Source organism: Pyrus communis, chromosome 3 (assembly GCF_041283825.1).
Source record: "Pyrus communis isolate YQ-2024b chromosome 3, ASM4128382v1, whole genome shotgun sequence".
Taxonomy (NCBI): Eukaryota; Viridiplantae; Streptophyta; class Magnoliopsida; order Rosales; family Rosaceae; genus Pyrus; species Pyrus communis.
The window spans coordinates 12,664,888-12,680,880 of record NC_142567.1 but is presented as its reverse complement, the minus strand read 5'-3'; the positions used below and the strand labels follow the sequence as shown (position 1 = coordinate 12,680,880).

Here is a 15,993-nt window from a genome sequence, read left to right as displayed (position 1 = left end):
TTTCAATTGTCAGGAAAATATTACTTGGTAGATGCGGGGTACCCACAAATGAGAGGTTATTTGGGACCATATAAAGGTGAAAGATATCACCTCCCGGACTTTCGTAGGGGTGCCGAACCAACGGGTCACAAAGAGGTATTCAACCACAGGCATTCTTCTCTTAGGAGCATCATTGAACGAACTTTTGGGGTATGGAAGAAAAGATGGGCAATTTTAAGGGATATGCCTAATTACCCGTTCAATAAGCAAGTGAAGATTGTCATTGCTACAATGGCTCTTCATAACTACATACGGAGGTATTCTGAACGTGATCGTCATTTTGATGACCCCAGGGACTTTTGCGAAGAAAGCGATAGTAGTGATGATGATGATGATGAATATCAAAATTATCAAGTTGAAGGATCACATGAGATAGAGGCATTAAGAAATAGAATAGCAACATGTTTGATGAATGCATCTAATTAGACTACTTTCAAGTACATTAACAATATTGTACTAATGAATCCTAGCTATTCACTCTAAAATATTTCTATTAAAGTAGTTTGTCATACTAATTAATATTTAAGATAAAGTTTATAAATATTTTTCTTCTAAAAATAAAATATATTTAGTAATTCACTTTTATTTGTTAAGAAAATTAAATTAATAGCACATCTAGTAATATACCTTTTTTGGTCATTTCACACAGTCACAGTTGTTTTACAAAAAAGTTTACCAAACACTATGATACTGCTTTTTTTTTTTTCCAAAAGCACTTTTACAAAAAAGTTTACCAAACACTTTGCTGCTTTATTTCACAGCCGCTTATTCTCACAGCACAGCCGCTTATTCTCACAGCAGCTTTTTTTCAAAGCACAGCAATACCAAACCAGCCCACAACAGCTTTTTTTTCAAAGCACAACAATACCAAACCAGCCCTTAATCTTTAAATATTGTTTAGAAAATGGACGGCTCCGGCGATTATTTTAAATAGGCATGTGAGGATCACTTAACCAAGCTTAGGTGGGCTGTAGTCAAGAAGGTTTTTTTTTTTTTTGTAAATTCATGCTTTAATTGCTTATGTTAAGAGCATCTAGCCCAAGAAGTAAGGTCCCCACACCAAATTGAGGACCCAATCTTTGGTTTATTTATTTATTATTTTTTTTTTTTAAGAAATGGGTGAGCTCCATTTTAAATTCTAAAACATGATTTTAAGGATTTATTTTTCAACCGTTTGGGATTTTAAGGGTTTATTCTCAATCCATTTGTTTGATTAAGAAAACATATACAAACAACGACTATCTTTTGTGTGATTGATTAGAAGAAAATGTAGTGCTTTGAGTTTAATTTTCTAGAATGAAAAATTCATAAAAAAGTGATGAAATTTAACATTGGTAGTTTAGAGACCTAAATCGAAGATATAGACAAATAACACAACTAAATTGTGATAAGATAATCTAATCCAATGGTTGTTATGAAATGAAAATCTTGATTGATTTCAGAGAATGTGTTAATCAGAGAAATAAACCAAATGATCAGATTGAGATAAAATAATCAAATCCAATGGTTGTTATGAAATGAAATCTTATCTTGTCTGATTTCACATAAACAAACCAACAGATGAAATTGAGATAAGAGAACCTACAACAGTACATAAGTGATGAAATCTAACTTTGTCAGAAATTGAATTTTATTAGGTTAAAAAGCTCATAAATTAAAATTTAAGATAACACTCCAAAAATCAAGTTAAGAAAAGTTAAGACAAAAATAAATTTACCGCATAATCAAATTATTACGTAAATAAAATATATAGCCCCATATAGAGACCGGAAGATATATAGGCCTTTATTGAGAGAGATTCTTTTTTAGAACCCTAAAGATTCATCGGAGCTCTAAATTGGGCTATATCCACCACTTTTCTAGTCTCATATAAAATCCCTCATTGGAGATGGTGCATGTAGTTTATATAGCTCACTCATTTTAATACAGGTTAATATTTAATGTATACTTAGTGCATGATAGGCAACAAATAATTCTTTTATGCTAAAAATAAAATGAGTTCTCTCTATTCCCCATCCTTTTACATTGGTAGGGAGGAGTGTTGCTTTTGTACCATGACGTGGGTTCAAATTCCATCGGTTTCCTAATCTAACATCTAAACTAACAAACATATTATTTGACAAAAAATAAAAAGACTTTTTACCCTATGCAATCTAACCATTGTGCTTCTTACTCAAGAAAAATAAAAGATTTTTTTAATCAATCACTAAACCCCTAGCTCCGCAACTTACTTTTCGTTGAGATTTTCCAATGAATGTCACATTTGGTATGTTATTAATCTCTTTATTTACTATTCTTCATTTAATTAGTAGGTTAATTATTTATTTGGTCCTTGAATTTGTCGATTAGATTATGATTTAGAGAAAAGTTTATATTTCATCGTTGTTGTTTCATGTTGATTATTATATAATTTTATATGGGCAAAAAAGGGAACTATTATTAGCATTTCAAAAATTTCATTTTACACTCCTCATTAGTGTATTTTTCTTTCTAATTATAGAAAGTTTGGAGTGTCAAATGAGATTTTTGGAGTGTTAATATCAATTCCCGGCAAAAAAAATGAATATATAATTTTGTGGTACTAATTTCAACTAGCCCACCCAAGAAAAAAATCCTAGCTCTGCCCTTGACGGTACATGTATGAAATTGTTAGGTTTACACTAAATGCATAAATTGATACAATTATAACTCAGTCATTAGTTGGAAATGAATTTCAAGACAAATCAGGTCAATTTTTAGCTTTTGAACCTTTAACCATCTCCATTAGAAATGATCTGAGTCTCTCAGGCAGTCATATTGTTGAATCATCAGATGTTAATGTTTAATAATTTAGTACGAAATTTTTATTTGATTATTCGTTTAAGTAATATACCATTCTTATCGGTGAACATGCATGATCAGCTTACCTATTGTTTTTGCGGGTCAGGTTTGGATTTGAATATGAATATTTCTACTGTTTAGCTTAATGAGTAAACACAATATGATCCATACAAATAAGGGTTGATACAAGCATGCTAAACACAGCCCTTTTGCCAACTCTAATTTGGTGAGACTAATCGTTTGATCCTTCATCAAATGATGGCTTGATGAGCGTGCAACGCTTACATTGGTTAACGTATAAGTTATATATCTGCACTACTTAGACAAAACGGAACTCATCAACTTAGGGGGTGATTAGATGTTTAAAGTGACAAATGCGACGCAAGTGCAAGAAAAATGTCCAAGAAGTTGACAAGGGTAACATATGAAAAGTGAAGACATAGAGGGAGAAATGTTTGGAACTATTACATTAATTTCCAAGAGGGAGGAATTTTGAACTTGTGATGCATATGAAGAAACCCGACATCATATCAACTAGGATATTGGACCATGCCGTGTCCGAGTTTCAAACCCACCCCTCTTAGTCTGCCTTGCAGTAACAATATCATATGACAAAACAGATCCATTAATGAAGGGTTTCCAATCTCAGGGTACCAAAATCAATCAACAAAATGTTACGCCAATCACTCGGCATACGAAAGGTGTTACACTCAAATCAACCCCCAATCCCAAGCCCGGAAGAGCATTGTTTACACTCTCAAACAACAAGGCAAAATGAAAAAAAATGCCTTCATGTCGTAAAACGAAACGAAAAATGAACATGTAAGCGCCTACACGCACAGCTAAACAAGGCCACATTTTACTGTTACAAACTTATAATACAAGAGGAAGCTCAATAATTACATTTAGTGACTAACGATACTTGTCGACGTCCCATCAGGTTCCCAGGGGAGTTCTGTCATCCGGCCCCGCCAGCATGATCTGCCACATTACGCATTGAATATTTATAATCTCTTCGTCAATCATATATAACAAGGGACCAAGAAACAGCAGGGAGAAAACTCTACATACATTACAATCAAAAGCAAATCTCCTGGCAAGCATGATGGCCGCATTCCTCTCTCGTTCTGATTCAAATGCCAACACGTAAGAAAGCCCTTGCTTCGCTTGCCAAAACAATGCCTGAGCGGCAGCATTCCCACCTCCTCTAACTCCGCATAGCTAAAGCATATGAGCAAACAGCATTCACAGACATGGTTTAAAATCACCGAGACAAAAATAAAGGAACAAAACTAACGTTTTAATACAAAAACCATTGTCTATTGGAGTGTGGTTCCTATTCTGATTTCAGCTGCAATGACAACAAACAAATTGCTAGTAGAACAAGTACATTTCAATTTTTGCACTCATGGCTTTGCTTATTAGAACACCTAAACCACATATGTGATGCATTAATGATGAGATGCAACAGAAGACTCGGGGAGATTAAGATTGAATGGTAAATGTTATAACAAACAACTGTATTGTTACTTAAACGTGTTAAGTGGAAAACGAAGAAAACATCTCTAATACCTGCATTGAGGGAGAAAAGTATTCTTTAGCAATTGTAGTTTTTCCCTTGCAAAGTTTAATCCTCATTTTTCCAACATGAAATACATGAATAGATTCCGAAGGATGATTGACCCCATTCATCTGGGTAATAACTACCTGCAAAGCAACAAAAAGAAAAAGAAACGTCTAAGGGGGCAATGGATGATTGTAGGTGATGAAAATAACACTAAATCTTTTATTTTTTTCAGCTACCAATAAGAACAAATGAAAACAGTGACTGCACAGTTCAGCAAAAACGCTAGATAATAGAAATGCCATTTAAGACACCAAGAAGGAGAGGAAAACAGAAAAGTTGATGGAAATCATGGTGACACTGAACTTTCGTCCAAACGTTTACTCTTTTTTCATTTTAATCTCCAAAAGGCATATATGGAACTTTGAGCATTTGATCTAGATGAAAAGCTCAACATTGACTGGGCAGTTCACATGACCTTAACAAAGGGTCAGTCCATACATGATGATTGATAGGAAAGTTTTTAAGAAAATGATACTTTCTGATAACACTGAAAAAAAAGATCCACCATAATAATACTAAATAAGCAAAATCATTCATAATATAAGCATAAAACCTGAACTCTTGTCACAAACGTTAGGCTGAAGATATAATACAGTGCACAAACCAATAATTCTGAGAAAAGATTTGGATGACATAACATACATTGAACTCAATATCATGTTTCCGTACAAGTGCCTCCACATAGCTTCCCAAACCAGCAGCTGATGATAGCAAAGAAATCAGCCCCTTCCCCATTCAGTTTGTTTAGATCATAAAAGGATATACATGTTGACAGATTTGAACAAATGAAATAAATGGCTATCACAATGTCTTAGTAATTCAAAATCTCAACTTGATGAAAGACAAAAATCAGTTATGTAAACCAGACCAGGATCAATGGGACCAGCAGTTGTCAGCGTTAGCCTCTGTCCTTCATAAATAATATCAACTTGCAAGACTCGCCCAACATCAAAAGGCTCTGGGGCATAAACTGATTTTATAGCTCCTGGTGCAGGGAAAGTTGAATGAGAAATGAATAAAGATCTTGACAGCAAATTGGTTATGGGTTGGTTGTAAAAAGATCTTAACAGCAAGAAATTCATCCACATTTTAGGCCAAATTTGGTCACACGTGCTCCAAGTTACTCAATATAATTGATGCACACGTGGTCCATACACGCGGAAAGGGATGTCTTGAATATATAAAAACAAGCCTGTTCAAATCATTGAAGTAGGCCCTACAAAGATGTCCTCAACTTATTTGAGGGATCCCTCATCCGAAGCTGATCATATATATCTATCATACACATACACATATACATACGAGCTCCGTCGTAGCAGGAATCCTGTTCTGCTGTAGTTCCTATATGGTAGAATACATGGTTCACACACACACACACACATTCATACATACAAACATACACAGATATATTAACAATCAGTATTATTAGATCTAATGAAATGGTGAAGTATAAAATAATTACACACAAATATTAAGGGTATCAGTTTTAAACTTCACTCAACCATCTATTCTTAAACAATAAAAGAGGGTCGTGAATCCCATTCAGCCACTCTTCATGAAAAATTAAAAGGGTCCCTGTCCTCTGTCCTACAACAAGCACAGTCCCAATATTTAAAAGACCTAAAAGAAAAATAATCGTGAACTTCAAAACGAACAAATATTAACAAGTGTCATTCTCCTTTTTTTTCTTTTGCCGGAGCTTTCAATGACACTGAAACAATAGGCAGTTTAGTGCAGGATTGCATGGTAAAGAGTGTAAAAGGAATCTTTGATCCTTCAAGCTTAGAGAGACAAGCCATGAATATTTCTTCCACTGGAACAATAATGTTGCAAATAGGCCTCAGCTCATATGCCATCCAGCAATGTTAACCATTGAAGTTTAGCTCATAAATCAAGGTTTCAACAGAGTGCTCAACACTAAACTGGGTAAAGCCTAGCCAAATTCAGTACCAGGGTGAACTTTTTAGCTAGTGATGTGCATGCTACATAAGCTTGAGTATAGTTATTGAGTGAGTACATGATTGACGCAATTGATTAGTTAGAAATCTGACAGATAATCTGAAAGTAGAGGCCATCCTGATTGCCGAAGTCTAGCTCCTCTTTACTAAGAATATAGATGTATACATAAATCAAATCAATTAGTCTAGAACCATAAAGCAACGCTAAACATATCAAAGACAACCAAGTATATGCATGTCTGCATGATAAACATGGTTACGTGCACCTGGCATTGGTTTATTAAAATTTCATGTACTTATTATATAAACACAGAAGCAAGCATGCAAGAGCGCACGCACACACAACAAAGAAAGTTCTGGAGATACACCAAAGAAAGTGAAAAGAATACAAATGAGCATTTTGTGACACCACCATATTTATATAACACCGAACCAATTATTATCATGCCCTTCTTCACAAACTCAATAGTAAGCATAAAAAAGACTATACCTGATATAGACTCCTTCTTGCCACCTTGAGATGATACGCGATACCATTGAATCAAACATTTAGAGAGTTCTGGAGCATCACCAGAGCAAGGCTGAATCCGCAAATATGACCCTAAAACTTCAGGGCCATCTAATTCAAATAATTCGGAAATTTTCTCCAAGCCCCTCTTGCTCATTGCCAGCTGAAACATACATAATGAGGACGTCAGAAATAAAGTGTACAAGATAAAAATCAGTCAACTATCATACTATCCCCCTATCCCCAACTCTATGATACTTCATGGTATGTAAACATTCAGAACACGGACATATTCTCTGTGTGATTACTCAGTACTCATTCTCCAATTTACTAATTTTCTATGATTAAAGGAGATTACTTTATTTTCTTGGTGAATTAAGCAACTAATAATCGATGCAAGAACTCTAGCATTTCATTAAGCGTAGACACAATTTCCAAAAAGAAATCAAAGAGCACAGGCAAGCTTAGTGTTGGCAGCTAGCTTTCTGTACCATATGTATTAGGATCTTAGGAAAAAAAAAAAAAAAAAAAAAAAAAAAACGTATTAAGACCTGTAGCCGTAGGCAACTATGGGCTACTAGAATAAGTGAAATAACTCCAGAAGCTTGGGCATGGGTCTCAGCTCACTTATGGAGTTGTTTTATGCCATCTACCAGCACTTAAAACCCATCAAACCAAAAAAGGGCCCATTTAAAGCCTGATCCAAATATGATCTGGAAAAGCATTACTGGGACCAAAACTCTTTCAATGTAGTTACTGTTAAATAGTATGATAAAGCTAAATGTAATTAGTTCTGTTAGTTACTGTAATTAGTTAAGATAGTTGAGGGTATTCTTGTAACTAGCCTAAGGCAGCTAAGGCTATATATATTCACATCTGTGTAACTGATTAATTCATTCAATAGGCTCTAGGAATTGGGAGGAAAGCTAAAGCTTTGTGGGGTTGTCTGGTGTCGGCAGTTTTTTGGAACATTTGGTTGGAGCGTAACAAAAGAATTTTTGAGGATTATACTGGTGTGGGGGTAGCAGATCTATGGGGAAGAGTAAGATATTGGGCAGCCTTCTGGGCTTCAGTTTCAAATGAATTTAAGAATTACTCTCTTTCTCACATACTGTGGGATATGTTAGCAGTAGTAAAATGATTTTGGTTGAGGTTGTCCTACTTGTAATCTGATCCTCTGGAGAGTTTTTCTTGTTCTGTTCTTGGTGGATTTCTTATCCACTTCTGTGTATTACACTTTTCTTTTTTAATAAACTGTTATAGTTTCTTCTCAAAAAAAAAAATATAAACCTGGTTGACCAGAAATAGGCCGAACCAAGAAAATCCGTTTCCTTCTAGCTTTATTCGGCAATAAATATATGGGAAGCTTTCGATTATATAGACGAAAATTTCGAATATAATTCTTTTAATTATATAATCAAGTTCAAATGGAACATGAAGCGGACAAAATAAAAAAAGAAAATTTGCTAATAAGCAAAGTTTTCTATCCTATTTGGAGGTTCACGATCTACTATTTTTGTTTTACATTTAATACTCGCTGACAGAGAAATCTTTAATTGCTTCGCTAGAGAACCAGACTATATTACAAAAATTCACATCAAGTTTCCTCAAAAGGAAAAGAACTACTTGTGTGGGTTCTTATATCTAAAAAATTATTCTTCGGGTTTCTTCATATTTTGTTCCAAAAAAGTAATTGCTTCTTGCTGCCTAAAACCTCAAGGGATTTAGTTGCATTAAGAACTAAAATAATCAGAGACTAACATAAGATAAAACCCATATTTGATCCTCATCTCGCAAATCCAAATTGCCCAGAACCCAAAAGACTAGGCAAGCCTAAAACTGAATGTTAACAACTACTACTAAAAACTGCATGGAAGTTTGAACCACTCAGAATCAGTATATTGACATATGCTATGCAATGGAAACTCATCACAGAACATCACGAAAGTCAAATATATCAAAAAAGGCAAAGCACTTAGAATAATAAACAAACCTCTTTTTGAAGCCGAACAGAATTCTTAGACTTCTCTGTAAGTTGTGCCCTCAATGCTCGAAGCTCGTGTTCCATGTCCATTACCTACAAGTCGATGATCAATCCATCAAGATATTCTTACACGTAAAGATTATTAACAGAGCCAGAAAAGGGTGTACAGTCATCATGTACAAGAAGTATTAAATAGTAAATTAAACATAAAAACAAAAAAAAGAAACAAGCGAGAGTCACTAAGTCCAAACAAGACTACTTTTATGCAGAATTGGCTTCATTATTAAAAAGAAAAGTAGTCTCTAAAAACTTGCTCTCATGTAATCCATGAATAAAAAATAAAAAATGTTCAGTAGTCTTTTATTATTTATTTATTATATAAGAAAAACTTACTAAGGGAAAACACAAGAAATACAGGAAGCATTGAAAAATGGTCCATGAAACACTTTAAGCGAACAAAAGAAACACAAGAACCCAATGAAAAAACCTAAACCAATATGCAAAGAAGCATGAAACCAGGAACTTCTGCTTCGTACAAGGAATTATCGGGAAGTTGTCAATACTCAGTTATTCAAAAAATTTAAAAACTTCAGAATAAAATCAACCGAGTGCAATCCCAATCCCAACCTATAGAGTACTGCAGCTTTCCAGTCTAAAGCAATTCATGAAGGGAACTATCCTTAAATAATGTGGACAGTAAAGCCCAGGCCCCAGAGTGAGAACCAAACTCTGAAACACATTAAACAGCTTAGCTTTAAAACCGAAGGAGAAATGCCTGACACATGAGACCAACAATGCTCTCTACCATAAAATCCATACAAGGAAATAATACTTCCATCTAAACCGAAGCAAACACTGTGCAAATAACTCCCTAATCTCCAAGGCATAGGAGACAGGGTAGTAAAAATGGAATGGACTTTGGGTAATTTCCTCAAACCTAAATTACAACAACAACAAAGCCTTATCCCACTAAGTGGGGTTGGCTGTATGAATCCTAGAACGCCACTGCGCTCAGTTTTGTGCCATGTCTTCCGTTAGATCCAAGTAGTCCAAGTTTTTTCTTAGAGTCACTTTCCAAGTCTTCCTAGGTCTTTCTCTACCCCTCTTTGGCCCTGAGCCTCTGTCTCCTCAAATCTACATTAATCAACAAAAATCATATCTTTTTATTTTTTATTTATTTTTTTTAGTTTTATGGATTGTGGGTTATCAAAACTTAAAAGAAGCAGCAAAGATTTCCACCTCCAGAATAACAATTATACCCTTCCGCAGGTAAACTTCTTTATTTAGATTAGAAAACACCACTGAGAGACTAAGTGCCATGCTTCCACTGGGCCTTCCTTAGGAAAAATAATTACTCAAGCCTAGCAAATATCAACGGGATAACTGAGCCTCATGGCATCTATAAAACTCAGAAGCTTTTTCCTAACCTTTAAAACATTTTTCTACACTCCCCTGCATCATGTACATTTGCATTCAAAAATTGCAAAAATACCAAGTATTGACAACTTTCAATCTGTCAAAATCAGAACATAAAAAGGATCCCATAAATACAATTGACCGTCTGGAACAAGTAAGAACAGTATCAACCTATATCTCCTTTAATGTACAGATAATCGACCAGAAATGGTACAAATACAATTAATCATTATATATAGTTACAACTTAAAATAAATAAACAGAACTTAGAACTAAGAACCTTTAGACCAAAGAGAAAGACATTCTGAATGAAAATTCAAAGAAAGCAACTTGTGAGCATCAAATGTTTTGAATTCTTTTTAAAAACTCTTTACAATAAAGCAGAAAGGAAGAATGAATAATTACATAAACCACACAACCTCATGAAAATAACTGACTATACTTGCATTTAAAATTGTAAACAAAATCAATACGAATGATCTAAAAGTCACCTTGCTTGGCTGATGCAGCATTTTGATTCGTCTAGCCTCTTGAACCTCTTTCATCAATTCTTCTAAGTCCTAAATAGCATACAAAAATTGCTCACGTCCAAGATAAATTATATACTAGTCACCAGACATAATGCACTAAAACTACTCACATGTTTCAACATAAAATTGCCAATAGAACATGAAATGAAAGACGCAATTATGTCCATAAATGTCATTCTTATGTCAACAAAAGTGATAACAATCAACGAAGCATTGATGTATTTAATGCCAACAAGGTTCTAAATATCTCCAAACCCCTCCCCACCCTCCCCCCACCCAAAAAAAAAAAATTTCAGTAAAAATCACAAATGGCCACTTGATTAGAGGGGAGGGTGGAAAACTAAAGGTAAGAGGGAAATTACGCCCATTTCTGTAATAGACAACATTGACAAAATCCATGAGTTCCAAGGCTTGTTACTTTATTAAATTAGAGGTGTTTACGAATAAGGGCATTTAATGCTTCTTTCCAGGAATGAAAACTCCCATAAACATTCTCTTATTCTCTTCTCATCAATCTTCACACTCTTTCACACGTAGCACAAACCTGCTTTCCTGAAGCTCGCGACATTTGTTCTTGTTCCTGAAGGGCTTTTTCCACCCTCTGTACTGCCGCTCTGGCATTTTCAATTTCAGCACGAGCAAAAGCTCTCTCCTCATCAACAAGCTTTTTAGCATCTTCTGAAGCCTGCAAAAGGATAAAGAGACTCAAAATGGAAAATCATTTTTGTAATTAGACAAACAAATAAGAAATGTTTAAAGACCAATTGTTGTGTGGTATATAGCAAAATGATTGATGAGTACTTTATAGCAACAATAAAAGTGGAACACATCGAACTCTCGACCTCCCTTACAGACATGAGTGTTGGTGGAGGTATGCAACAATGCACCGGTCCATTTATAGAATTGGAGTAGAAAACCGGATAAGCAGTCCCCACAACCTCAATATATGGACCACAAAAATACTTGTGACTCAAAAAGAGATTTTGGAAGTCCTAGAAACTTCTAGTCACCTATTTGATAAAAAAGTAAATTCATGCGCAGGGAATTCATGAATTCTTTAGATATCATGTGCTAATAGAGGTCTAGCTTTAACCTGATGACTCATACTGAAAACCAATTTGACTGTAGAGTTTAAAAAGTTCGAAAATAACAAACATATAAGACCCATCCTTCTTTAAAAATGGATTCATCAATGCACCTTGGTCCTTGTGATACAAGATGCATCACCATGGCACAGGACCCCACATTTTTTGAATTTCTAAAGTTGCCAAATCTGGAAAAATACAGAAAGCAGCAACTAGAACTCTTCTTCCCTTGTATCAGACTGCATCAGATATGTACAACGTACTCCCAAGTCTCAAACATTAACACAGGAGAATTTACCACACAAGTTGGATCAATAATTACCAAATTCCTACATCTTTTTAATCACTAAGACATAAAAGGACAAATATTAACTTCCAAAAGAATAGTCCTATAAAATCCACAAGCTGGACAACTGATTTGAGCAACTTATCAATTAACTTATATCAACCATTACCTTCTTAAGAAAATTTGCTAGCTTCTTCACCTCTGCTTTTTCTTGTATTAACTCCCCTTCTCTTTGAGTCAACTGAACTGCTAAGGCCTCAACCTGAGAGAAGAAATCATAACTTCTTAGTCGGTATTTGCTTTTTTTAAAGACAGCAGAAATAATAACTATATGAAAGAAAATCAAAACAGTGGGGCAAATGAATCATTATTGAGAGGAATAAACATACTCAGAAATGGTAAATAGAAGTCTATCATGAGAAAACATGGTTGGAAAAGTTGAATTCCATAAGACAACAAGCCCGAAGGTATTAAAGTCCAAAAAATAAATTGATAACCCTTTGATAAAATAGATTAATATTGTTCCATATGGAATCATTTGATTCGACAGGTAATAATGTAATTCGATTATAAATAAGTTAATTCTAGGGATTTGAATGCATTGGCAGCATCTTGGATAGAGAGGCGAAACTAAAAGGAGGGAGGGAAATTATACCAATTTCTGCAATACACAATGTTGATACTATCCATTAGTTCCAAGCATATTAGACTATTAGTTTGTTATATTAGTGGGGTAAACGAATAAAGGCATCAAATGCTTCTTTCTAGGGATGTAAACTCCCATAAATCTGATTCTCTTCTCTCGGATCTTCGCTCTCTTTTCCCCCACACCCACTCCCCCTCACTCATAATGTGGATAAGCCTTCACATTTAGTTACATATTTGTCTTCTTTTTCTTGTCATTATAAAAATTATAATGACATCTTATTACATTTTGTATCAGGAATTCAAAAATAAAAAAAAGAACATGTTCCTGTTCAAATACTGCAGGAGTTAATATAGAGGTTTTAAACTTGTCCAGATCCAATCCCAACCCCCACCAGTTATTTCTAACCCTTCCCCCCCGCCGCCACCCCCCCCCCCCTCTCCGCGCCAAAAAAAAAAAAACACACACAAAAAAAAAAACAATAGTTGGGTCTAAATGCTTAACCAAATATTACCTATGCTCACTCTACATGCCTCTAATCCTCCCACATTATTTGATCCAGCAATTGTACCTTATTCCAATTAATTGCAACATCTAAACTGGAACAAATCTTCATTAATCCCCCAACCTCCTACCTTTAACAAGCCTTAACCCACCACTGGTGACCCAAATGTCCATGCTTGTACCAGTTTGTTACATACCAATGCGAAGAAAAAATGGAGCAGGTATGCCCACTGTTTCAATCTAACACTTGCATCGGGTAGTTCCGGATAATTTCATTGAAACAGGAACATTCAGAAATCCCAAAAATAACATGTAACACAACCGTGATATGAAATGTTTGAAAAGTTGAAGAGATGAAGATCCATGGTAAAAGTTGGCCTTTGCTTTCCAACAAAATTTTGAGATTTGCTAAGTTCACATGAAATCGATTGGTGTTCCTTTAAGACAAAGTCGGAAAAGATGAAACAAGGTCACTTGGTAGTGCATGTCATGAAGGTCAAGATGGGGAAAACTTGAAATGGCTTACACGTTTTTAATTTAAGGAGATTCTTTTACCCTTGAAGTTGCAATGTCATAGATTTTTAACATGGTTTTTGTACAAACAGACACTATCCTATACTTTTGTAACCAAGAAGTCCAGCCAAACAGTCAAATACAACATTTGGTACCCAAGTTCATAAGTTTTACATTATAACAGCAATAATTGCCCAACGAACAGTGTGACAAGTGGAACTTATAACAGCAATAATTGCCCAACGAACAGTGTGACAAGTGGAACAAGTTTTCTGAAAGGAACAATTCAGAGTAATTAAAAAAAAAAAAAAAGGAAGAAAAAGTGAACTAACCATTGAAATAGCATCCACTACATCATCCTTGTTTCTACCAGCCACGCGTCCTTTTAGTGATTCTAGTGCATCCCGAAGCTTCTTCAAAAGGACGTGTTTTTCCAAAGACGCTGCCTCCCTAAGTCTAGCCTGTATTCAACAACTGAATTTGTTTAGAATTTTGCAATCATCCACTCTATTTGGATGTTAATGCTTCAATTTTTCGAAACAGGAACAAAAGAAGCACTGCCTACAATTATTTCCTAACACTAATTTTTCCAAATTATTTAAACTGAAAAAAAAAAAAAAAATTAGAATGAGATGAACAACAGTCTACAGTGAAATAAACATACTAAACATTCAAAATCAGATTTCCATCATAAACCAAAAAAATAATGTACTATTAACAATTCAGTCAGAAACGATAATAACTTGCTACCAAAGAACCAATAATTTTGAAAGCATTTAACCTCTTCAGACAACTTAGCTGCAGCAGCCAACCCTTTCTCAAATTTACTGGCAAGGTCTCGGACGGAAAGGCGATTCTGCTGTTCCAACAATTGTGCTGTCTCACGGGCAACAACTTCCTTCATCGACAGTACCTTTCGGTCATCCTTCCCCTCTACAATCTGATTGTTAGCTCCAATTCTGTAATTAGGAAACCGACTTGAAGCAAAAACCACATCAGCAGACACCGCCGGAACAGCATCCTTTTGCATTGTGTCCCCAAAATCTCGGCCTACCCTCGTCATTTCTCGAGACCAATTACTGTGTCAACCACCAAAAGCTACACATTAACATTTACACACTGAAATTGTAAAAACAATGCCTTTGCCTACCTAAAACCAAATGTGGATCAGAACCCACCAACCTACACCACCTAATTCAAGTAATCAGTTTCTAAATAATGCATTCAGTTGCTCAGAAAATGTAGAAGAAAAACAAAATCCTTAGCTGATCACAACCCAGAACCGAAAAGTAAAATATATAAGAAATATCTATCTATTTATTTGAAACCAGAAGCATCCAAAACAAGATAAAGGGATGCGCAAAGACAGAAAACAAAACATTCCTGATTTACCCAATTGTGCAATGAACCTGGAGAAAGACAATCCAGCTGAAACCCTAGCGAACCCTTTAATTACTGGTTGTGGGTTTTGGTTTGTTAAAAAGAACGAAGATAAAGAGGGAAACTTGGACTTACAGAGGATGAAGCTTTAATGGAATAAATAATGGGAAGGAGCCACTTTGAGAGATTCTTGGATCAGAATTCAGAATCAGATGCAGGTTTGGCTCCCTGTCTGGTTATCCAAATTGAAAATCTAGAAAAACAGAAAGAGAGAGAGAGAGAGAGAGAGTGAACAGAAAGGATGGGGCCTAGTTTTGTTGCTTTATTGAAAAGCAAAACGAAGAAAAGAGACGGCCGTCCCTGGTTGCTTTCTTTTTATTTTATATTTTCCCACTAAAATAATGGGAAATATATACGGCTTTTTTGAACCGGCTTCCCGTCTTTTTTAAAAATACAATAGTGTTCTCATCTGTTTTCACATCTATCCCCTACCAATGCACTTTTTTTTTTATTTTTTATTTTTAATAAAAGATGACAACTGCTCACAGATCATGGTTATCTATTTTTTTTCTGGGCCCGAATATGCTATTGGGGATTGCATCCTGGCCGTTGCCAGTCAAGCAAACTAATCAGCTTAGAGTATCGAACCTTGAACCTTTCACATTTTTTGTTTATTGGAGAGCCGCAATTCGCGTTC

At 35.1% G+C, this 15,993-nt stretch overlaps 1 protein-coding gene across 9 annotated transcripts; it reads right to left on the bottom strand.

Annotated features, from left to right (window-relative positions):
* Positions 1 to 3,468: 3,468 nt before the first annotated feature.
* Positions 3,469 to 15,761, bottom strand: SCAB1 (plectin-like protein). 9 transcript variants are annotated; one of them, XM_088691063.1, is made up of 14 exons: positions 15,432 to 15,648; positions 15,067 to 15,107; positions 14,698 to 15,014; positions 14,249 to 14,377; positions 12,423 to 12,515; positions 11,427 to 11,567; positions 10,844 to 10,912; positions 8,946 to 9,029; positions 6,935 to 7,115; positions 5,355 to 5,471; positions 5,129 to 5,187; positions 4,432 to 4,566; positions 3,931 to 4,080; positions 3,469 to 3,840 (listed from the first exon to the last, which is right to left on the bottom strand). In XM_088691063.1, exons 3-14 carry the CDS (start codon positions 14,977 to 14,979, stop codon positions 3,796 to 3,798), a joined length of 1,485 nt encoding a protein of 494 aa, XP_088547189.1. In that variant the 5' UTR covers positions 14,980 to 15,014; positions 15,067 to 15,107; positions 15,432 to 15,648; the 3' UTR covers positions 3,469 to 3,795. The 9 variants fall into 9 exon arrangements, with proteins under 9 accessions (XP_088547189.1, XP_088547186.1, XP_088547185.1 ...); XM_088691060.1 differs by having other exon boundaries at positions 14,698 to 14,995; positions 15,067 to 15,098; positions 15,432 to 15,615; XM_088691059.1 differs by having other exon boundaries at positions 14,698 to 14,995; positions 15,432 to 15,573.
* Positions 15,762 to 15,993: the final 232 nt, after the last annotated feature.

Bases quoted from the DNA above. Each gene is read 5' to 3' on its own strand.
- SCAB1 (XM_088691057.1), bottom strand. From the start codon at position 14,979: ATGACGAGGGTAGGCCGAGATTTTGGGGACACAATGCAAAAGGATGCT. The intron at 5,188-5,354 runs GTCTGGTTTACA...TGCTATCATCAG, and splicing joins TGCTGGTCCCATTGATCCTG to CTGCTGGTTTGGGAAGCTAT. The intron at 3,841-3,930 runs GTATGTAGAGTT...GTAATGTGGCAG, and splicing joins GATTTGCTTTTGATTGTAAT to ATCATGCTGGCGGGGCCGGA.